This window comes from Megascapheus bottae, chromosome 13 (genome assembly GCF_031878675.1).
Source record: "Megascapheus bottae isolate mThoBot1 chromosome 13, mThoBot2.hap1, whole genome shotgun sequence".
NCBI classification, from domain to species: Eukaryota; Metazoa; Chordata; class Mammalia; order Rodentia; family Geomyidae; genus Megascapheus; species Megascapheus bottae.
Window position 1 is genome coordinate 558,930 of NC_143521.1, and position 25,566 is coordinate 584,495.

Here is a 25,566-nt window from a genome sequence, read left to right on the forward strand (position 1 = left end):
TATGTTTTTCAATTTCCTTACAAGTGGGGTGGTGTCATTCTTTCTGTTGGCAACGTAGAATTCCATTGTGTATAAATACCACATCTTCTTGAAGGGCATCTGTGTTGTTTCCATGTCTTTGCTACAGTAATAAGTACTGCAATGAACATCATAGTGCTAGTGGGTTTAGTATGTCTATGTTTCTTAATGATTGTGTAAATACCAAGGAATGGAATTGCTGGGTCATACCAGAGCTCTATGTTTAGTCTTTTGAAGAACTGCCATGCTGCTTTCCAAGGGGATGAGCAAGTTTACACTCCCACCAACAGTGTAGTATTGATCCCTCTTGGCCACATCCCCACTAGAATCTCTTCTTGGATTTCTTGATCATGGCCATTCTAACTGGAGTTGTTTTGATTTGAATTTCTTTTTGGCCAGACATTTCTTCATGTGTCTATAGGCCATTCTTATTTCTTCTTCAGAGAAGTCTCTCTTCAGGTCTTTGGCGCATCTTTTCATGGGATGATTGTTTCAATGAAGATTGTTTTAGAGTTATTCAACTTTTTTAGCTGTACACATATTTTAGACATGAGGCCTTTTTCTGTTGTATGGCTGGTGAAGATCTTCTACCACTCTGTGGGCTTTCTATTTAACTTGCTAGATACGTCCTTTGTCATACAGAAGCTCTGCAATTTAATGCAGTCCCATTATCCAAAGTTTCTTTAATTTGTTGTGTTTCTGTGTCTCTATTAAGAAATTTTTGACCTGTGCCAAGGGGACCGAGTGTATCTCCTATTCCTTTTTGTAAAGTTTTTAGGGTATCTGCTTTTACCTCGAGGTCTTTGATCCATTTGGAATTAATCCTGGTGGAGGGTGGCATTGAAGGATCCAACTTTAGTTTTCTGCAGGTGCTTAACCAGTTCTGAAGCACCACTTGTTGAGGAGGCTGTCTTTCTTCCATTCTATTTTTTTGACTCCCTTAGCAAATATTAGGTAGCCATAGGTGTGTGGGTTGATTTCTGGGTCTTCATTTCTATTCGGTTGGTCCTCAGGCCTGTTATTGTGCCAGTACCAAGCTGTTTTAGTTACTATAGCTCTGTAATAGAGTGTAAGGGTTGATATTGAAATGCCTCCTGCGCTGTTCTTTCTGCTAAGAATTGTTATTGCTATATGGGGTCTTTAATTATTCCATATGAATTTTTGGATTGCTTCTTCCATTTTCTTAAAGAGTGACACTGGGATATTAATGGGCAATCCACTGAATTTATAGATAGCACTTGGTATGTTTCCCTTTTTCACAATGTTAAAACTTCCACTCCTGGAATATAGGAGGTTTTTCCATTTCCTCAGTTCGGCTTTAATTTCCCTTTTTTAGTATTTTAAAGTTTTCATGATAAAGGTTCTTTACCTTCTTAGTTAAGTTAATTTCTTGGTAATTTATTTTCTTTGAGGCTATTGCAAAAGGAGTTGTTTTCTTGATTTCTGTCTTGCTTTAACAATTGTTGTCATCCAGGAAAGCAGTTAATTTTTGAGAGTTAATTTTATATCCTGCTACCTTACCAAAGTTTTGAATCAGCTCAAGCAACTTGGGAATGGAGTCTATAGGGTTCTTTAAATACAGAATCAAGTCATCTGCAGAGAGGGAATGTTTCAATTCCTCTTTTCCTAGTTGGATCTCCTTTATGCTTACTTCTTTTCTTATTGCCCTGGCTAGGAATTCTAGTACTATGTTAAAGAGGAGTGGAGAGTGTGGGCATCCTTGTCTCTTTATTGATTTTAGAGGAAATGGCTTTAGCTTCCACCATTAAGTGCAATACTAGTTGTGGTTTTTTTCATACCCAGTCTTTATTACACTGAGGAATGTTCCATGAATTCCTATTTTCTTCAAACTTTTGGAATAAATGGTGTTGGATCTTGTCAAATGCCTTTCTGCATCTGTTGAGACAATCATGTGATTCTTGTCCTTTCTCCTGTTGATGTAATGAATTACATTAATTGACTTTCATATATTTAACTAGCTTTCTATCCATGCGATGAATCCTGTTTGATCATAACGTGTAATTCTTAGTTGCTGGACAGTATTTTGTTGAGCAGTTATGCATCAATCAATATTCATCAAAGAAATGCATCTATATTTCTTTTTCATTGATAAGTCTCTGTCCGGTTGTGGGATGAGGGTTATGTAGCTTTGTAGAATGAGTTTGGCAAAGAGCCTTCACTTTCAATTTCATTGAAAAACTTGAGGAGTATTGGTGTGAGCTCTGCTTTGAAGGCCTTATATAATTTAGCTGTGAATCCATCAGGTCCTGGGCTTTTATTGGATGGGAGGTCTCTCATTGCCATTTCTATTTCAGTACTTGAAATAGGTCTGTTTAGTTGGATTAGGTTTTGTTGGATTAGTTTATGTATGTTCATCCATCTCTTCTAGATTCTCAAATCTTTTGGCATAAAATTTTGCGGAGTATTTTCTTATGATGCTCTGGATTATGGTAATTTCTGTCATGACATTTCCAGTCTCATGCATAAATTTGTTTATTTGGGTGTGCTCCCTTCTTTTTTGTCGGTAAGATTGGCTAAGGATATGTCAATTTTGTCAATTTTTCAAACAACCAACTCCTGTTTTGTTGATTCTTTCTCTGGTTTTTTGAACTCTGATTCATTTAATTCTGCTTTAATTGTAATAGTTTGCTTCCTTCTACAGGAATTGGGATTATTCTTTTGTCCTCTTTTCAAGAGCTTAAGGTGCAGCATTGAACTGTTGTTTTGAGATTTTTCCAATGTGTTAATATAGGCATGCAGACCTGTAAGTTTTCATCTAATATTGCCTTTGATGTATCCCAAAAGAGCTGGTATTTTGTGTGATCCTTTTTATTAAATACCATAAACTGTTGCATTTCTGTTCTGATATCCTCAATGACCTACTGGTGAATCAACAATGTGTTTGTCAATCTCCATGAGTTACAGTGTTTTCCTTGATGGAGATTGATATTATGTCCCAATTTTATGCCACTGTGGACAGAGAGAATGCAGGAAATAATTTCAGTGTTCTAAATTTGCACAGGTTTGCTTTTTGCCCTAAAATGTGGTCTAATTTAGTAAATGTTCCATGTGGCATTGAAAAAAAACATGTTCTAGTGTTTTGGGGTGGAATAATATTCAGATGTCTGTTAGGTCTAGTTGGTCTATACAATTCTTAAATTCTGAGGTTTCCCTGTTGAGTTTTTGCCTGGTTGATATATCCATAGGTGAGAGTGGTGTGTTAAAGTCCCCAACAATTACTGTGTTTGGATCTATGTGTGGTTTTAATGTAAGTAAGGTTTGTTTGATGAAGTTCGTTGCTCCCACATTAGGTGTGTAGAAATCTGTGATGGTTATATCCTCCTGGAGGAGAGATCCTTTTAGTAGTATGCAATAACCTTCTTTGTCTTTTCTCACTAATTTTAGTTTAAAGTCTATTTTATCTGATATGAGAATGGCAACTCCAGCCTGTTTATGGGGGCTGTTTGCTTGATAGATTTTTTTCCAGCTCCTCATTGTCCGAATATGTTTGGGTTTGGGGGCAAAATGTGTCTCTTGAAGAGAGCAGAAAGATAAATCTTGCTTTTTGATCCAACTAGACAGTCTATGCCATTTAATTGGAGAATTAAGTACAATTAAGTACATTAGTATTGAAATTTAGGATTGAAAGCTATTTACTAGTTCCCGCCTTGTTTTTTTTTTTTTTTAATTTTGTTAGGGCCTGTGGCATGTCAATTCTTGCTGTAATTAGCTGGTATGATTTCTAGGTACCATTTTTCTGTCAATAACTTGTTGGTGTTGATTTTCAATGTGTAGAGCATCTTTGAGAATTTTCTGTAATCTGGTTTTGATGCTATGTAATGTTGCAATTTTTCCTTGCAATGGAATATTTTTTGTTTCCTCAGTTATGAATGGCAGCTTAGCATAGTATTCTTGTTTGGTAATTTGTCTTTAGGTCATGGCACACATCCTTCCAAGCTTTTCCTGCTTGCATAGTCACTGCTGATAAATCTGTGGTTACTCTGATTGGTTTTCTTTTGTAGGTGATTGCTCTCTTTTCCCTGGCCGATTTTAGGATGCTTTCCTTGGTCTCTATTGATCCTGAATGGATTATAATGTGGCAGTGGGATGTCCTTTTCTAGTCAGGTTTGTTTAGGTTTCTAAATGCTTCTTGTATCTGGATGGGCCTACCCTTCTGGATATTTGGTAAGTTCTCGGAGATGATTCCCTGAAGTATACTTCCAATTCCATTGACATCTTTCTCCAGGCCATTCTCAATATTCATTAGCCTTAAATTACACTTTTCTAATTGTATCGTGGAGGTCCTGAAGAGAGCTCTCATCTTTCCTATACTTGATTTGCCTTATTTTCTGGTCTTCCTCTATAATATCTAGATTATCTTCAACCCTGGAGATTCTCTCTTTTGCATTGTCTAATCTGACATCAATACTTTCCACTTTGTTCTTCATCTCCCTTCCTTCCAATTGGTCATTTTTGATGACTTGTGTCTCTTATTTTAGATCATGTATGGACTTCTTTACCTCCTTGATTTCGATTTGAGTGGACTCTTTGATGACCTTAACCTCAACAGCTTTATTCTCATTAGATATTTATTGGAATTCAGCCAAATTTTGTTTGTGGATTCTATGAATTCATCCATTATTCTTTGATTGGCATCCTCATGTTCACATATATCCCTCTGTATGTTTTCAAAGTTTCATTGATCATGTTTACCAACTGCATTTGTAGAGCATTTAGGGGACTCTCCTCTAGGTTTGCCATTGACTGCTCTGTTACCTGTTTATATTGGGTGGGAAATGCTTTTCTTTGATTTGCATTTTTTCTCGAGTTTCTTGTTCTTCCCATTTGAAAATGGGAGCAAGACTAATACCACACAAGATTACAATGTTAAGAAGGGTATCAATATTTGTGCACCTTCTCTCTGGCGAATGTAACGCAATCCTCTATTAATTACAATAAAGCATACATGAGAAAGATGAAAAAACAGGATGAAGGTATAATGCAAAAATAGTGAACAAGTCAAAATGCAAATGAAAAACTAGTAATATTGGAAAAAGTTATGATTAGAAAAAAAGATTTAAAAATTGTTATTGTTCAGATTGTTTTTTGTGGGTATTTCTTTTTTTTTGGTGAGGGGAAACTTGTGTCTTTGCTGAATTCTGGAGCCAGATGCTTTAAGAAGTCTTTTTTCATGTGATTTGGTTTTGATGGTTATTCTGAGCAGTTTGCTTGATTAGGCAGAAAAAGTTCCACCTTACAGAACTCTCCTGTCTCTATGATAGCTCACACAGATTTATTTACTGTCAGGGTGGTGAGCTTTATGTGTCCTGCAGGACAAAGTTAGCTGTTTTCATAGCTTGACTTTGGATAGAATTATATTCTTTCTGGAGTCTGCAGCCGCCAATGGTGTGGGCGCAAAACTTTCTTCTTGAGCAGACTTTTTTCTCTCTGAGGTCTCTGTGCTCCTATAGATCGCTTAGAATTGTATAAACTTTCTGCTACAATGCTAAGACTGGTATCTTGGTAAGAGGTCAGAAAGACTCACCCTGAACTGCCGCATCTTCCACCGAACACCCAGGCAAGGAAATTTGTATTTACACTGCATCTGTATGGCTGCATTACAGATTTATAACTAGTCTGTAGGAAATGAACTGTTAGGTTGAAATTAAATTTAGTATAACAATGCAGAATTTAGGAATATGTGAAAGTATTTTTTGTCTGCACTTCACAGTTTGTCACAGATATTGGACTATTAACATATGACTGCTTAATTAAATGAATATAAAAATGTATTACTGAAGGTTATAGTATTTAAATCATTATTTATTGATTTAGGTCTATTTCAATTTCTCTAAATAATTTTTAAAAAGTGTGTACAATATTTTGTCAGTTTATATTTGGATACAGGATCCTATCTTACATATTTTTAAATGGATATAGCTGATATTACAACTGAGTGGTTTTCACCACACTTCTATACTATGCTTTGTGATTCACTCACCCCGCTTTCTGCAGATATATGTGATATCCATTATCATAATAAAGAAAAATTGTTTTGTTTTCTAATCTTATAACACAAGAGCTATTGGAACTGTTGAAAACATCATATGCCTTCCTGATTTAACATATTTTTTTACCTTTCAGTTATACTGGATGGATGGTTTTTTTATGAAAGAATTTATTAACATTGATTTTTACATCATATTACAAATGACATGTTTAACAAACAAGTATTCAAGAATGGAATCTCTATATACAATCACTGGCATTTAGTTTTTAGCACATAAACAAAATTAGGCTAAAGGTTTGTATATCATAGATACATATTTATCTGTGTAAAAAGACATTATGTCTATAGAGTCATGGGTTATTATGACTATGTAGTTGTGTTTATATTTACCGTACCTTGTCCATAGCTCGGGTATGCAAATATTGAGTCCTCGCTCTTGTACTATTTGAATCTAATAGCCATATATTAAGGATATCATGCGCCTTTTGTCCTTTGGTCTTGACTTGTCTCACTCAACATGATTTGCTCTAGATACATCCACTTCCCTGCAAATGCCATTATTTTATCTTGTCTGTTGGCTAAGTAGAATTCCACTGTAGAGATATACCACATTTTCTGTATTCATTCATCTGCAGTAGGGCATCTGGATTGTTTCCATCACCTGGCTATTGTGAATAGTGCAGAGATGAACATAGCTGAGCAGTGTCCTTATCATATCTTGGGTTATGATATTCAGGGTAGATGCCCAGAAGTAATATGGTGGGATTGTAGGGAAGGTCAATTTTCAGTTCTTAAAAAAACCTCCACACTGCTTTCCAGTGCGGAACTAGTTTACAATCCCACAAGTAGTGCAGAAGGGTTACTTTTTCTCCACAACCCTGCTAGCATCTGTCATTGTCTGAGTTCAAAATCTCGGCCATTCTTGTTGGGGTAAAGTGGTATCTTTGGGTTGTTTTTATTTGCAGTTCCTTTATCACCATGGATGATGAACAATTTCACATATGCTTTTCTGCCATTTTCATGTCTTCTTTTGATAAGTTTCTCTTTAGTTCACTTGCCAATTTAGTGAATGGTTTGTTGGGTTTGGGGGAGTTAGTTTCTTGAGTTCCCTGTAGATACTGAATATTATGCATTTGTCTGATGTATTATTGGTAAATATCCTTTCCCAGATGGTTAGCTGTGTCTCTACTTTTGTGGCTATGCTTTTATCTGTACAGAAACTTTTTATTTTTAGGTAGTCACATTTATCTAGTCTCTCTCCAATCTGTTGTGACTCTGAGATTCTGATCAGGAATCTTTTGCCTGTGTTTATGAGTTCCAGTGTCTCTCCTACTCTATCATGTAGCAGTTTCACCGTTTTCAGTCTGACATTAAGGTCTTTGATTCACTTTGAATTAACACTTGTGCATGGCGAAAGGTTAGCATCAATTTTTAGTTTTCTCTGTGAGGCTGCCCAGTTTTGCAAGCACCAATAACTGAATAAACTGTGTTTATTCCACTGTATATCTTTGGCTCCTTTGTCTAATACAAGTTGACTGTAGGTATGTGGTTCTATTTCTGGATCTTCTATTCTGTTCTATTGATCTTCTGGTCTATTTTTGTGCCAATACCATGTGGTTTTTTTTATTATGGCTCTATAGTAGAGTTTGAAGTCTTGTATTGTAATACCACCAGCATTGTTCTTTTTGCCTAGAATTCCTTTTTTTTAAAATTTTTATTGTAATTAATAAAAGGGTTACATGATATTTGCCAAATAGAAGGTGCATTAATTCACATACATTCATACCCTTTCACATGTCTTCGTACCCATTTCCCTCCCCTCCCACACCCCCCACCTGCCTTGGTTTTCCCCCCTTCCCTATCAAATTTCAAATAACCAAATACAAATAAATTCAATATATCAGATAACAAAGTGAGATACTGTAACAATATGAGATACCCAAGGGACAGCAAAGGGATGAGAGAGAGCATAGTACATTAAGGACAACAATCGTTCGTTATATGGCTTTTGTTTTAATATCCTGGAGGTCCTTTCAATTAGTTTCATACTATATGGCCTTATGTATCAAGATTGTGCTCTACTGCAGATCTCTGCTGGTAGAGCCCAAGGTTTCTAGTGATTATGACGAATGAGGGAAACCATTGAGCCTAAGTTCCTTTGAGTCTGGCTTACTTCACTTAATATGACTTTTTCTAAGTCTTTCCATTTCCTATCAAATGGGGCGATGTCATTCTTTCTGACAGCAGCATAGAATTCCATTATGTACAAATACCACAACTTGTTGATCCACTCATCAGCTGAGGGACATCTAGGTTGGTTCCATATCTTTGCTATGGTGAATAGTGCTGCAATGAACATTGTTGTGCTAGTGGATTTAGTATGCCCTAGTTTCTGGATGGTTGGGTAAATGCCAAGTAGTGGAATTGCTGGGTCATAGGGGAGCTCTATGTTTAGCCTTTTGAGGCACTGCTTTCCATAGTGGTTGAATGAGTTTGCACTCCCACCAAAAGTGTAGTAGTGATCCCTCCTGGCCACATCCCCTCCAGCATCTGTTATTATTCGTTTTCCTGATCCTGGCCATTCTAACTGGAGTGAGGTGGAGTCTTAGAGTTGTTTTGATTTGCATTTCTTTTATGACCAGAGATGTTTAGCATTTCTTCATGTGTCTATAGGCCATTTTTGTTTCTTCTTCAGAGAAGACTCTCTTTAAGTCTTTGGCCCATTTTTTAATGGGATGGTTGTTACTATAGAGATTAGTTTTGGAGTGATTCAATTTTTTGAATTGTTGATATACTTTAGATATGAGGCCTTTGTCCATTGTTTGGTTGGTGAAGATCTTCTCCCACTCTGTAGGCTTCCTAAATAATTTACTAGCTATGTCCTTTGCCATACAAAAGCTCCGCAGTTTAATGCAGTCCCACTTACCCAGCCTTTCTCTGATTTGTTGTGATTCTTGGTCTTTATTAAGAAAGTTTCGACCTGTGCCAAGGAGGCATAGTGTATCTCCTATTCCTTCTTGTAAAGTTTTCAGTGTGTCAGCTTTTACCTCTAGGTCTTTGATCCATTTGGAGTTATTTCTAGTACAAGGTGACAAAGAAGGAATCAACTTTAGTTTTCTGCAGGTGCTTAACCAGTTCTGCCAGCACAACTTGTTGAAGAGGCTGTCTTTCTTCCATTCTATTTTTTTTGCTCCCTTGTCAACGATTAGGTGACCATAGGTCTGTGGTTTAATATCTGGGTCCTCAGTTCTATTACATTGGTCTTCAGGCCTGTTCTTGTGCCAGTACCAAGCTGTTTTGAGAATTATAGCTCTGAAATAGAGTCTATAGTTTGGAATTGAAATTCCTCCTGCGCTGTTCTTTCTGCTAAGAAGTGTTTTTGCTATACGGGGTCTTTTATTATTCCATATGAAATTTTGGATTGCCTCTTCTATTTCTTTAAAGAATACCATTGGGATATTGGTGGATATTGCATTGAATTTGTAGATAGCCCTTGGCAAGATTGTCATTTTCACAATATTGATTCTTCCAATTCAGGAGCATGGGAGGTTTTTCCATTTCCTTAGTTCTGCATTAATTTCCTTTTTTAGGGTTTTAAAGTTTTTGTCAAAACGGTCCTTTACATTCTTAGTTAAGCTAATTACTAGTACTTTATTTTCTTTGAGGCTATTGTGAGGAGTTAGTTTCCTGATTATTGCCTCATTCCTCTCACTGTTGGCGTAAAGGAAGGTAGTTGATTTTTGAAAGTTGAGTTTATAGCCTGCTACTCTTCCAAAGTTTTGAATCAGCTCAAGGAGCTTGGGAGTAGAGTCTATAGGATTCTTTAAATACAGAATCATGTATTTGCAGATGCAAAGAGGGATAGTTTTATTTCCTCTTTCCCTACTTGGATCCCCTTTATGCTTGCTTCTTGCCTTATTGCACTGGCTAGGAATTCTAGTACTATGTTAAAGAGTAGTGGAGAGAGTGGGCATCCTTGTCTCGTTCCTGATTTTAGAAGGAATGGCTTTAGATTTTCACCATTAAGTGTAATACTAGCAGTAGGTTTCTCATACACAGCCTTTATTACATTGAGGAATGTTCCATGGATTCCTAGTTTCTCCAGAGCTTTTAACATAAAGGGGTGTTGGATCTTGTCAAATGCCTTTTCCGCGTCTATTGAGACAAACATGTGATTTTTGTCCTTGCTCCTGTTGATGTGTTGAATTATATTAATTGATTTGTGTATGTTGAACCAGCTTTGCCTCCCTGTGATGAATCCAGTTTGATCATAGTGTATAATTTGTTTGATGAGTTGTTGTGGACGGTTGGCCAGTATTTTGTTGAGAAGTTTTGCATTGATGTTCATCAAAGATATAGGTCTATAGTTCTCTTTCTTTGATGAATCTCTGTCTGGTTTGGGGATGAGGGTTATACTGGCTTCATAGAATGAGTTTGGTAAGGAACCTTCATTTTCAATTTTGTTGAAGAGCTTGAGGAGTATTGGTGTGAGCTCTGCTTTGAAGACCTTATAGAATTCAGCTGTGAATCCATCTGGCCCTGGGCTTTTCTTAGGTGGAAGTTGTCTAATTGCCATTTCTATTTCAGAGCTTGAAATAGGCCTGTTGAGTTGGTTTAGTTCTTCTTGGTTCAGTGTGGGTATGTTAATATTGGCTATGGATGAATATCCATTTCTTTTAGATTCTCAAATTTGTTGGCATAAAGGTTTGAGAAGTATTCCCTCATGATATTCTGGATCTTGGTAATTTCTGTCGTGGTATTACCATTTTTGTCTGTGGTTTTGTTTATTTCGGTATGCTGGCTTGTTTTTTTGGTAAGATTTGCTAAGGGTTTGTCAATTTTGTTAATTCTTTCAATGAACCAACTTCTTGTTTTGTTGATTCTTTCTATAGTTTTTTTTTGGATTCCAAATCCTTTAATCCTTCTTTGATTTTAATAATTTGCTTTCTTCTACTGGGATTAGGGTTGGTTTGTTGGTCTTTTTCCAGGAGCTGAAGGTGAGACATTAACTTGTTGGTTTGTGATTTTTCCAACTTGTTGTTGTCGGCCGGTCAGGTCCCTGCTGTGTTTCCACTACTTTGTCAGAGTCTGTGACTGTGGGGGGCCCCTCGGTGCTGTCTTGCTGAGGATTCCCAGCTGGAGGATGCCCTGCTCAAGAATTGAGGGGGGCAGATGCTGGCTCCTATTTTCCCGCACCCCCTACCCGCTGTTGTAAGGCAGGGTCCCAGCGCCCTCCCCGCTCTAGATTCAGTGGCCTGGGAGAGGAGCCTGGTGGGCAGGTGGGAGCTGGGATAGCTCCGCCTCCCCTGATGGGGTGCTGCGTCTTAGGGATCGCCCGCTTGTCAGTCTCCAGTCGGAGGGCTCTGGGTTGAGCCCATTGGGTGGGTGGGAGTTGGGACAGCCCCGCCTCCCTTGGTGGGGCGCTGGGTCTTAGGTAGCCCGCCTGAGGGAGGGGGCTGTTGAGGGAAGGGACAGGATTCTAAATTCTTGCCCCACTGCTCCCGCCAGTCTTTCTTGGGCGGGGTGGAGGGGTCTGAGTTAAGTTCTCTGCTTTCCTGATGTGTTTGGGGACACGCTGTATTACTCACGCCTCTGCGTTCTCTCTGCGGGTGCTCCACGGTGGTGGGGAGTCTTTCACTCCCCTTGGGTCTCCACCGCTGCCTGTGTTCTGTGTCTGGGTTCCACTGCTTGCTGTCTGGTTCTATCCACATCTGGGTTCCGCTGCTTCTGCCGTTCACTGGCCCAGTTCTGTGCTGGTTTCTGCAGCAGTTGGGCTCCTGGCCTGGCGCCCTCCACTGCTGCTTTTTGTGGCTGGGAGCCGGCGGAGAGAGGTGGGGGAGGGGTCCTCGCATTCCAAATTCTTTGAGAAAGTTGGATGTAAGCTTTATTTGGATTTCTTTTCCAGTTTGAGTTCTTTTTGAGTTTGTTGTTGTGGATTTCTTAAGGTAGTTGGCTCGTGGGACTCCCTGGTTCTCTCTTTTTGTGAGAGAGAGCTAGGCAGTGTCCCTAATGTCTTGGCGCCATCTTCCTTCTCTTGCCTAGAATTCTTTTGGTTATTCTAGGTTATTTCTTTCTCCATATGAAGCTTTGGATTGTATCTTCTATTTCAATAAAAAATGTCTTTGGGATTTTCATGGGGGTTGCATTGAATTTATATATCAATTATGGCAGTTTAGCCATTTTCACTATGTTGGTTCTCCCTATCCATGAGCCCATGCTTTCCATTTCCTAGTGTCCTTCCATTTCCTAGTGTCTTCCATTTCCTAGTGTCCTCTTTAATTCCCTTTGTTCGGCTTTTATAGTATTCATTAAATAGTTCCTTTACATCTTTGGTTAAGTTAATTCATAAGTATTTTATTCTTTTGGGGGCTATTGCAAATGGGATCATTTTCTTGATTTTTCCCTTCTGTATGTGTATTCTTGGTGTACAAGAAGGCTACTGACTTCTGAAGTTTAATTTTTGTATCCTGCCATATTCTAAAATATTTTATTTATTCTAGGAGTTTGTGAGTGGGGCTTATTGGGTCACTCAAGTAGAGGATCATGTCATCTGCTAATAACGAAAGTTTAATTTCTTCTTTCTCTATGTGGATCACTTTGATGTACTTCTCTTGCCTTATGTCCCTGGCTAAGGGTTCCCGCAGTATATTGAAGAGAAGTGGAGAGAGTGGACATCTCTGTCTACTTCCTGATTTTAAGGTAAATGGTTCCAGTCTTTCACCATTTAGCATAATATTGCTGTCATATACGGCTTTAATTATTTTAAGGAATGTACCTCTTATTCCTGTTTTTTATCGTGCTTTCAACATGAATGGATGTTGTATTTTGTCCAATGTCTTCTCCGCATCCAGAAGAATTATCCTATGATTCTTATCTTTAGCTCTATTGATGTGAAGTATTAATTGATTTGTGAATGTTAAACCAGCCTTGCTTCTGTTGGACGAAGCATACTTGATTGTAGTGTATAATTTTGAAAATTTGTTTCTGGATTCTGTTGGCTATTGTTTGATTGAGGAGTTTTGCATCTGTGTTCATTAGACAGATAGGTCTGTAGTTTTCTTTTTGTCTTGGGTCTTTCCCTGGTTTGTAGATGAGTGTAATATTAGCTTCATAAAAGAGTTTGGTATTGCTCCTTCTGTTCCTATTTCTTGGAAGATTTTCAAGAGTATAGGTGTTACTTCGTCTTTAAACCTCTTGCAGAATTCCTTCGTGAAACCATCTGGACCTGGGCTCTTTTTGGTTGGCATTTTCCTGATTGTTTCCACAATTTCATTGTACAAGATAGGTTTATTTAATTAGTTTACCTCTTCATAGTTCAATGTAGGTAGCCTATGTTTATTTAAGAAATCATTCATTTCTACTAGATTTTCTTGTTTCTTTGAAACTTATTCATAATGGACTTCATTTCTTTGATATCAGTTGTGATTGTTCCTGTGGGGTCTCTAATTTTGTTTATTTGTGTCTCCCCTCTCCTTTTTTTGATTAATCTTGCCAGGGGTCTGTCAATTTTGTTGACTCTTTCAAAGAACCAACTTTTTGATTTATTAATTTTGTGTATAGTAGATCTTATTTCAATCTCTGATATTTCTAATTTCATTTTTGTTATTTCTGTCCTTCTAGTTGTTTTTGAATTAACTTTTTCTTGCTCCTCTAGGTGTTTCAATTTCTTTTTTATGTTATTTACAGTCTCTTCTGCCTTTTTAATATGCTCTCCTAGTGTGATAAATTTGCCCCTTAGAGCTGCCTTTGCTGTGTCCCATAAGATCCTTTGTGATGTCTCTTGATTTACAGTATATTGAATGAAGTTTTGAATTTCTTCTCTGATCTGATTTGTTACCCAGGAGTTATTCAGAAGTGTGTTGTTCAGCTTCCAAGTGTTTGAATGTTTTTTGACTTTAACTGAGTTGTTCAGAACTAGTCTGACTCCACTGTGATCAGATAGAATGCATGGGATTATATTAGTCCTCTTGCATCTGCTTAAGTTTTCTGTATGAACTATTATATGATCTATTTTGGAGTGTGTTCCATGTGCTGCTGAGAAAAATGTAAAACGTTTTGCGATTGGATAGAAGACTCTGTTTATATCTCCTAAGCCTGGCTGGGCTATGGTGTCTTTTAAGTAGATGGTGTCTTTGCTTAACTTTTTTTGAGTTGACCTGTCATTCAGTGAGAGTGGCATATTGAACTCTCCCATGATGATTGGGTTTGAGTCTATCTTGTTCTGTAATTCTAAGAGTTTGTTTAATGTATTTGGGTGCTCCCATGTTGGTGGAGTAAATGTTTATAACTATAATATTGTGGGTATGGATTGTAGCCTTTACTAATAAGTTTTGGCTGTCGTTATCTTTATGTCCTGATTTTACTGAGAAGTTAATTTTGTTGGAGATTAAGATTGCTACTCCTTCTTTTTTGTATGATGCATTGGAGTTGAGAATTCATTTCCATCCTTTCACTTGGAATTTGTTTTTGTCTTTGCCTGTGAGGTGGGTCTCTTGGAGGCAACATATGGATGGGTGGTGTTTCTTAATCCTGTCTGCTGCTCTGTGTCTCTTGATTGAATTGTTCAACCTGTTCACATTTAGGGAAATTATGGAGAAGTGTCTATTGTCATTATTTATTTTTACTTCTAAGTTTCTTTTCTCTTTTTCCCCTTTTGTGTTTAGTGATTTATAGGTAATTGCTTCTTGATGGGGGTTCTTGCTGTTCTGCAATTTGTTCTTAATTATTTAATCCTTTTTGTAATGCTGGTTTAGTGTGCATGTATTCATATAGCTTCCATTTGTGGTGAAATATTCTTGTTTCTCCCTCAAGTGTAAATGAAAGTTTTGATGGATATATCAGTCTGGGTTGGCAGTCGTTGGTCTTCAGAACCATGGCTTTCACAGCTTGGAGCCAGCAGCAAGGGGTGGAGGAGGGGTCCTTGCATTTCGTATCCTTTGAGAACGTGGGATATAATCTTTATCTGGGTTTCTTCTCCGGTTTGTGTACTTCTCCATTGCTTCTTGAATTTGTAGTTGTGGGTTTCTTAAGATAGTTGGCTCATGGGATTCCCTGATCCTCTCTTTTTTGTGGGAGAGAGCTAGGTTGGGTCCCTATTGTCTCAGTGCCATCTTCCGACCCCCTACTGGATTGTTTTTGAACATTCATAATAAATCCAACATGTGGTTTGGTATAAGTTTAATGTTCTTATGGATTTTGTTTGATAACATTTGGTTTTGAGCGTATAACCCAACTTGGAATTTTATCAATCATTTATTGTAGGTTAGCCCCTTCAAATTACTGTCATAAACAATAGACATTGGTTATCATATGAGATAATCAATGGAAAGTGAAGCTGTGATATAATAATCAAAGAAAAATACTAAAAATATTTGGCAGTTGCTTGGCTCATTGTCTTCAATCAAAGTCATTATCAGTCCTATTGTGAGAACTTCTATGGGTTTAGAAAGGTAGATCTAAATTCAAAATGATGTTGGAAAAATCCTTCCTTTTGTCCTGGTTATTGTCTTGGTGTCTCTCTATACTTTGACACAGAAGCTTCTCCGTAAGATGGATTATGACATTCCAGGTGACTACTCCAAGAGCCAGAGCCCAAGGAGAATAATGAAGTACGTCACTCATCCACCCAGTTTTCCATGTAGAAAACCTCTGTGGAAATCCATGGGATAGTACTGATCCTGATATGCAAGCCACAGGGTACTGGGACAGAGGTTGTGATAACAAATATTGTTGCTGTGACTCCTAGGCAGATAGATGAAGAGTGAATCACAAAACATTGGGAAAGCACAGGGATGAATGTAATTGATGAGATTAATCAGAACACTGGGATTTATTTGCCATACTTTGGACAGAATAAACTAAACTCTTAAATTGTTTGTTGAACTCTTAGCCTGTGTGCTGTCCCTGAGATGTTTGGTTCCAGTGACACTCACTCAACCACTTTGATCCACAGTGCTACTTCAGGTTTTCTAGTGGTTAATTGTTAGATAAGATACTCACGGACTTTTGTGCCCAGGCTGGCTTTGAACCACGATCCTCAGATCTCTGCTTCTGGAAAAGCTAGGACTAAAGGCATGAGGTACCAATGCCTTGCTGCAGCTAGTTTCCATTTGCGATTTTGCTGTTTTTTTTAATAGCTTCAAATAGAACCTTAACATTTCTAGAAATTATTCCTTTTCTAGAAAATCATAGGTTGGCATAAAGGTTTTAATAATGTATTCTTTTTTGGTTGCTTTCATGCTTTTTCTCTCTTCTTTGGTATTGTATGACTTCACTATAATATATACCTGTGACCTCAAAAGAGGCTTTATATAAGATTCTTACATTTTAGAATCAGTGTTATGACATTTTCTACATTCTGAGAATATCATTGTAGTTATGGCATTTTCTATAATCTAAGGACATCATAGGAGTTATCTTGCCAAAGATGACTCCTTGCCCTAAATTATTTACCATACAACATGTCGGGTAATGTGTCTTACAATATATCACATTTCTAAACCCTTACTCACTATCTCATGTTTCTTCCTATCCTTTGTCTCTCAGTATTTTATTGAACTTGTACAATAAAGACCATGATGGCTCAGATTTTAATTTTTTTAGCTGGATGTAATCAAGAGAATTGACTTTATAATCATTGTTATTGTCCTATTACATTTAAAATTTTTCTAATTGACAATTTTAGCTATAACTTCATGTTTTGTGATTTTTCCATTTTAAGTGATATTTCAATTTTCAGTTATTAACTAGTTAAAAAGATGGAATATAGATGATTTTATAACTCCAATTACTAAAACTCTGTAATTTATTTTAGTTGGTCATTTCTTTTAATGGCTTGAGATTACATTTTCTTGTATAGAGCCTTGAAATATTTGGATGCATGCTTCAGACTATATATGAGAAACCATTTTAGAAACCATTTGAAATGTAAAGACTATAAATTCTTCAAATGAGAAGTGTTTAAAGCATTTTATTATCTCTAATTAGTTGTACAGCATGTTAGTTTATAAAATGTTAGTTTATAAATTTGATTCATCTTCATCAATCTAATCCCTCTCATATTCTTCCAACCTATCTCCTACCAATAATTTTCCTATTTACATAGGATATACATTGAATATTATAACTTCATCTCTCCCCACTTCCTCTCTTCATTTACTCTATTCCCATTTATCTGATTTGGAGAGATATCTGAAGATGCTAGAAGTTCTACCATTAGTCTTTACACATTGTATTGCTTTTTCCTAATGATGCACGGAATGATATAGTTCAGAGTATCATTTTGACCAAGTCTCCCTAAACACAGGTTGAAACCTGATACTAACCTAACTTCTTACTAATTCTGTGGCTTATGATGGCATTTTGTCTCTCATCTTATTCCCCGATTGAAAAGTACAAAAAAAATGCACTTATAAATACATAAGTAACTCAGACTAAGAGCAGAAAAATACAATAAAGCAAGCTTAAGGCTTTAACAGTACAAGATTTATCCCCTTTCCTGTTTTTAGCTGATACTCTACAACATGAAGCACACCTCCATTCTGATATTTTGCGTGGACTGTTTATAAATTTCTGTTCTCCAAATCTCAGCATCTTAAGTAACTATGATTATAGGCAAAAAATGATACGTGCTTGGCTTCTTGTAAGTTTTACTTCATCTTTCTCTCTTTCTTTTTGTTTTTCTCTTTTTCTCTCTTTCTCAGTTTCTTTTTCCTTTCTCTTTCTTTCTCCCTCTCTTTCTTTCATTCTCCCTTTCTCTCTCTCTCTCTCTCTCTTTCTTTCTTTCTTTCTTTCTTTCTTTCTTTCTTTCTTTCTTCTTTCTTCCTTCCTTCCTTTCGTTCTTCCTTCCTTCCTTCCTTCCTTCCTTCCTTCCTTCCTTCCTTCCTTCCTACCTTCCTTCCTTCCTTCCTCTATATCAATGTGACTAGTGGCTCTTTCATTTCTTCAAAGGAAAAAATGCATTTTTGGAATTTATTCCACTATATTTGTAAATCAATTTTAGCCAAAAATTCTTACCCTTCTTTCTAATTGATTATTTATATTCCTGAGCACAATATGTCCTTCAAATTGTTTATGCTTCTTTAGATTCTTTGAAGAATCTTTTGTATTATAGAAGTCTTCCAATATTTTGGCAAAATTTATTACTCAATATTTTAATTTTCCATTGTTATAAATGTCATATTTCTTTGTAAAATCACACTAAGTTATGGTAAATCTTTCCTTTCTTCTTCATTAGACTTACTTGATTTGATAACTAAGATTGTAATGTTTAAGTTTCTTATAATATTTTATAATTGGTATTGTTTTATACTAATATGGTCTCACATTTGGCATATTGAAACTTATTTCATATGATTTCTGTAATCTTTTGATATTTTATTATTTTTCAGTTATGACTTCTTTAGTTTCAGAAACAAGATATTCCAGCTCATATGAAATATTTTCTAGATTGGTCTTAAAATTAACTTTCTCTTAGTAAATCTCATACATTTTAGTGGAGAATGGAAGTAGGAATCTAAGAAATATATGATGTCCTTAAACTATATGGACTCATAATGTTTCATACTATGATACTAATTCAATATCTTTTGTACCTCTTCTAGTTCCTCCAGTCATTCGGGTGTATCCTGAGAGTCAGGCCCGAGAGCCAGGGGTCACTGCAAGTCTTCGGTGCCATGCAGAGGGTATACCCAACCCTCAGCTTGGTTGGCTGAAGAACGGAATTGATATTACACCTAAACTATCCAAACAACTCACGCTCCAAGGTGTTTCTTATGTGCATTTCTTTCCTCTTAAACGATCATGCACAACATTTACACTGAAATTTATAACACATTTTATTTCTCTGGAAGGAAAAAAAAGTGAAGTGAGTCTTATTGGCCACTAGAGAATGTCATAAAAATGAAAAAAAATGAACATAATTGAGATTCTTAAAATAGTCTATAGTTTTTAATGTTCTAACTAATGGTCTTGTCATATTGACAAGTTATATCATTATTTTGATGATAATAAATGTATTAAATGCATGTCTTAAACATTTAATATTTTTCTTACAAACAATAAGAGGTGTAATGACAGAAAGAATGAGTGTCTTCATATAAACACATTTGTGACATCTTTGGAATGTATAATACATTAAAAACATATTACAGAAGATTTGAAAAATAGAGACATTTTAGTTATATTTTCCAGTGTGTTTTACAAATGAAGATATAAAAAATAAATTATTCTGTATGTTTCTGGTGCAATCTTTGGAAGTTATTATTTCTATGAATAGAATATTTTGCAGCTTTTAATATACCTACATAGATAACTGATCAGTTATTATATGATTGCAACAATCACAAATACATAGAAAGCTAATATTAGCAAATTAGTATAAGATTTTCAAGGTTAGTCTAGGAAAAAGAGTTGAAGAGTAGTCTGAAACCTTTTTTCAACCAATAAGCCAGACATGGTGGTTTTTATTTATGATTCCAGCTAAGTGGGAAGTGTAAGTAGGAGTAACATAGTCTGAGGCAAGTTTTTGTAGGAATGTGAGGATTTAGTTTAAGAAGTTCATAGAGCTTGTCAAGATGATTCAATTATTTAAAATAAAATAAAGTTGGCCTTCAAAAAATCCTGATGTGATCATCTAAAAAATATTTTAATTTCTGCTTTAATGTGCTGTGTCAAAGGAGAGTCATTGCCACAGAAATTTAAGAATCACAGAACTTAAAACATTTACTGTCTAACGTGTTATAACGTAACAAATGCAGCACCCTGCCATAACTATTTTGGATCATAGATTCTCTTCTCAATGAAAAATGAGGACAATGAGTGTTTAACACCCTTGTAAAATGAGAAATAAATAAAAAATTCAAATGGAAAGTCCCCCACACATATTTCAGGAAGCCCTGGAACCTGAGATGACATTTTGATTTTTGTCATTGGCTTTATTTCCTTCTTCCCACAACAGCCATACGGATTCTATTACAAATAGTCATGTTTTGGTCTACTGGACATGATGTCCTTGAGATTAAAAATATATGGATCACACATACATTTACATGAGTCTATCTGAACACATGGAAGAATGCATAAAAAAATGAAAAAAAGGAGAGGTGGGAAACAGATGAAGAGATCACAGTGAACATGCAGTATGTTCTGCATAAATGAATAGAGTCCAACTGTGAGTCCTGAGTAACTTGTTAAAATTCATTGTCTGGATCTCAAATCTTTCAGCTGTTAATTAAACATAATTTGGGATGATTAAGGAATAAAAATTGCAAAAGTATTTGGCATGTTTCTAGCAAATCATAAATCAAATTTTGCCTTTGACATTATGTATTGAACTCATTTTTTATTCGGAGTTGCTTAAAATATTATCTCACCAAGATTTGAGAGTTGAGTTTATTATTTAAACCACTACTGTTACATTAATTTTGTCAATTTTCGTATTACAGTAAAGTATTTTAGGTAATTTTTTCTCTCTCTTCAACTCATATAGACAAATATATTCTATTATCTTTCTGTTTTTCCCTAGTAATTCCAGTTTTGTGATAAGAACTCAGAAAATAAACTTGATTCAGTAGAAGAAATACTGAATTGTGTATAGTTCAGTTCGTTTACAATGCAAACAACTTTTCTTGATTTTTCCTACAAATGGAAAATACTGTTGACATTTGCTTTTACAAAGGCTTAGTGGGTTTTAAATAGTATACATAAATATGCAAATAATATAAAAGTTTTACAGTTTCATGTTTAAATTTTAATATTAAATATAAGTTGTGCATTTGACATAGACTGTTGAGTACTTGGTGATACAATGGCGGTATAGTTTACTAAACACTTGAATGCTTCTATAATCATTTAGCGTCCTCCACAAGGTGGAAGTAGGAAGGGAAACAGTTTAATTAGGAAAACTTCAGTGAGCTGTGTGACTGTGTATTCAGAAAGCAATGTGCCCAAACTGGAATTGTCATATTTATAAATTGTTTTTACCTTCTGTTCTCAGCAAATGGAAGTGAGGTTCACATTAGCAATGTGCGCTATGAAGATACAGGAGCATATACATGTATTGCCAAGAATGAAGCAGGAGTAGATGAGGACATCTCTTCCCTTTTCGTGGAAGATTCCGCAAGGAAGACCCGTATGTATTGAGTGCACACACACACACACACACACACACCCCACATGCCAAAATCCTCTTTTAGTTTTATTTTTCCAAAAACCCTCAAAAACAAACAACTGAGACATTCATGGCAAATTAAAACCAATAGATTTCCTGTTAAGGCAAGATGAGAACTTTAAATTGCTAAGAATAGATGTAAAGATTTTAGTGAATATAAGGTGTTTAGATCTTGGTTCTTTATTTGTTCTATAAGAATTTAAGTCCTTTACAAAATCCCTTTCACAAATAGTCCTAGAGGCTTTCAATCATTGCTAAGTCATGTTATTTGAGTATTGAATAAATCATGCATTTCCTGAGCTCTGTCTTGCAGAGGACCTGGTAGGGAGCTGCTGTACTAGGACTTCTACTCAGGAACTCCCCAGGATTCTCTACACAGCAGTGCTCTGTCCCAGACAACAACATTCAAAGCCTGGCAACAACATAACATGAGCTAATATTAGTTTGTTTGAGTAATCTTCCGTTATGGCTTTATTAGTCATTTGATATGCTCCTGAACCAAATAGTTGTTTTATTTTTCTTAATTTGGATTTATGCATATTTTTATGAATGTAGGAATAACATGTGTTTTGATTCATATATATATATATATTGAATAGTGTTCCACAGAAAAACTTGTGACATTCTATAATTATGAATAACTTCAAATGTCTCTCATGTAATCATTTTGAGGTATGCAATGTCTTACTCTTTACACACAATCTAACATCCCTACAAGGACACAGACTCAACATAGGTGAATGGGTTTGAAATGCTGATTGTTTGTTATTTATGTTTTTAGCTGATTTGTCTCAAACTTTAAGTTCTCTAGTAATGTTTATCAAGTGAATACTATAGGCAAGTACACATGTGCAGTGCACCCATTTGGAATTAGAGCCACATGGTCCTGGAAGGACTCATAGTCTTATTCTTTGAAATGTAAAATAATTCCTAAACTTCCAACTATAGTAATTTTGCAAGTATTTGGTAATTTAGGGACTTCAAGTTTAGGAGGCTCATTTCTCTCTCCCCAGATTTTGATGAAGACTAAAATATTTTATTCCTTTTCAAATCAATAAGAACATGACAATAAGTGTGGGTCAAGTAAGGGAGAGTAAATTTACTTACTACTCAACTAGCAACCTTTATTTCTGCATGTTTTAATAATGTTGGTTAAGTCTAATTAGAAATAAATGCTTAAAGTGAGGTTTCTTGATGAAAAAAGCTAATTTAATTGCTTAAATGAAAGACATAATAATTTATTTTATTGATTGATACAATTAGTTCCAGGAAAAGTTTGAACCCAGGGCCTCTTGTTTTGTACATATACCTGTCACTCTACAATTTGAACCATACATCTAGTCCAAATTTCTTTATCTTGTTATATATATATATATATATATATGTGTGTGTGTGTGTGTGTGTGTGTGTGTGTGTGCGTGTGTGTGTGTGTGTGTAATTTCAGACCTCACGTTCCAAAAAAAATTAATTTTAAGTAAGGAAAAATACAAAATTTATTTTATTGTGTTTTTAATATTTTTATTGTAATTAATAAAAGGGTTACATGATATTTTCCAGATGGAAGGTGCATTAATTCACATACATTGATACCCTTTCACATGTCTTGGTACCCATTACCCTCCCCCCCACCCCCCATCTTGGTTTTCCCCCCTTCCCTATCAAATTTCAAATAACCAAATACAAATATATCCAATATATCAGATAACAAAGTGAGATACTGTAACAATATGATATAACCAAGGGACAACAAAAGAGATGAGAGACAACATAGTATATTAAGAACAACAATCATTCATTATATGGCTTTTGTTTCAGTATCCTGGAGGTCCTTTCAATTAGCTTCATACTATATGGCTTATGTATCAAGGTTTTGCTCTATTGCAAATCTCTGCTAGTAGAGCCCAAGGTTTCTACTGATTAGGACAAATGAGGGAAACCATTGAGCCTAAGATCCTTTGAGTCTGGCTTACTTCACTTAATATGATTTTTTTTCTAAGTCTTTCCATTTCCTAACAAATGGGACAATGTCATTTTTTTTTCTAACAGCAGCATAGAATTCCATTGTGTACAAATGCCACAATTTGTTGATCCACTCATCAACTGAGAGACATCTAGGTTGGTTCCATATCTTTGCTATGGTGAATAATGCTGCAATGAATATTGTTGTGCTAGTGGATTTAGTATGCCCTAGTTTCTGGATGGTTGGGTAAATGCCAAGTAGTGGAATTGCTGAGTCATAGGGGAGCTCTATGTTTAGCCTTTTGAGGCACTGCCACACTGCTTTCCATAGTGGTTGAATGAGTTTGCACTCCCACCAACAGTGTAGTAGTGATCCCTCCTGGCCACATCCCCTCCAGCATCTGTTGTCATTCATTTTCCTGATCCTGGCCGTTCTAACAGGAGTGAGGTAGAATCTTAGCGTTGTTTTGATTTGCATTTCTTTTATGACCAGAGATGTTGAGCATTACTTCATGTGTCTATAGGCCATTTTTGTTTCTTCTTCAGAGAAGACTCTGTTTAAGTCTTTGGCCCATTTTTTGAATGGGATGGTTGTGACTTTAGAGATTAGTTTTGGAGTGATTCAATTTTTTGAGCTGTTGATATATTTTAGATATGAGGCCTTTGTCTGCTGTATGGTTGGTGAAGATCTTCTCCCACTCTGTAGGCTTCCTAATTAATTTACTAGCTACATCCTTTGCCATACAAAAGCTCTGCAGTTAATGCAGTCCCACTTATCCTGCCTTTCTCTGATTTGTTGTGATTCTTGGTCCTTATTAAGAAAGTTTCGACCTGTGCCAGGGAGGCCTACTGTGTCTCCTATTCCTTCTTGTAAAGTTTTCAGTGTGTCAGCTTTTACCTCCAGGTCTTTGATCCATTTGGAGTTAATTCTAGTGCAGGATGACAAAGAAGGATCTTGATACTGAATTTTGAATACAAGGACTTGCTCTTGACATTTTACTATTTGAATCACATTCATTTTTATTGTATTTTATTGTTGGGATGGTGCACAGAGGAGTTACAGTTACATTCCACAGGTACTGGGTATATTACTTCTTGCACGTTCCATGTTTTTTTTTCATTTTCCCTCTCCCTAACCCCTCTCAATCATTCCCTTTCCCTTCCCTATTTCAAGTAAAGAAATAAATGTATATACAATATATCAGGTACCGAAGTCAGATACAATAACAACATGAGATAAACCATAAGGGAAAAAAAGAGAAGTACATTAAGAGCAGTGATCACAAAGATAAAACTCTTGTTTCCGTATCCTGGACTTCATTTAGCTTAGCCCCGTCCTATGTGGTCATATGTACATAACTCTTGAGCTATTATGATCCTCTGCTAGGAGAATCCTAAACTTATACTAAGCAGTACAAATGAGGAAAACCATAGAGTCTATGTTTCTTTGGGTTTGGCTTACTGCACTTACTATGGTTTTTCCATGTCTTTTCAATTGCTTATAGAGTGATGTCATTTTTTCTGATGCCAGCATAGAATTCCATTGTGTATCAATACCACATCTTCTTGATCCATTCATCTACTGAGGTACATCTGGGTTGGTTTCATATCTTAACAATGGTAAATAATACCACAGTGAACATGGTTGTGCTGGTAGCTTCATTTTGTTCTTATTTATGGACATTTGGGTAAATTCTCAGGAGTGGGATTGTGGGATCATACGGGAAGCTTTATATTTAGACTTTTGAGGAATTGCCATGCTGCCTTCCAGAGTTGTTGAACAAGTTCATTCTTCCACCAATAGTGTGGTCCTTCTGGCCACATGCCTATCAGCTTCTGTTGTTATTAGCTTTCTTGATAATGGTCATTCTAATTTGAGTGAGGTGGGGCTATCTACAAATTCAAAGCACTACTCATCAGTATCCCAATGTCATTCTTCAATGAAACAGAGGAAGCAATCGAAAAATTGATATGGAATAATAAAAGACCCTGAATAGCAAAAACAATCTTTAGCAGAGAGAGGAATATCTTTATTCATGGAGGAATATCACTGGAGGAATATCAGTACCAAAATTAGACTATAATAGAGCTATACAGCTATACAGCTATAGAACTCTAGCTACAGAGATATAATAATCAAAATCGTTTGGTACTGGCACAAGAACAGGCCTGAGGACCAATGGAAAAGAACTGAAGACCCAGAAATTAACCCACATACCTATGGCCACGCAATCTTTGATAAGGGAACCACAAAAAATAGGATGGAATAAAGACAGCCTCTTCAACAAATGGTCCTGGCAGAATTGGGTAAGCACCAGTAGAACTCTAAAGTTGGACCTTTATAAGTCACCCTGCACCAAAATAACTTCCAAATGGATCAAAAACATTGCAGTAAACGCAGACACCTAGA

At 36.1% G+C, this 25,566-nt stretch overlaps 1 protein-coding gene across 2 annotated transcripts in view; it reads left to right on the top strand.

The window, feature by feature from the left end:
- Window positions 1–25,566, top strand: part of Fstl5 (follistatin like 5) — a 570,877-nt gene that overhangs the window by 405,806 nt on the left and 139,505 nt on the right. For both annotated transcript variants that reach the window (XM_090343981.1, XM_090343982.1), the window contains exons 8-9: window positions 18,631–18,792; window positions 21,024–21,158. In XM_090343981.1, coding sequence (XP_090200107.1) covers window positions 18,631–18,792; window positions 21,024–21,158 — 297 coding nt within the window. The remainder of the gene's footprint in view (window positions 1–18,630; window positions 18,793–21,023; window positions 21,159–25,566) is intronic.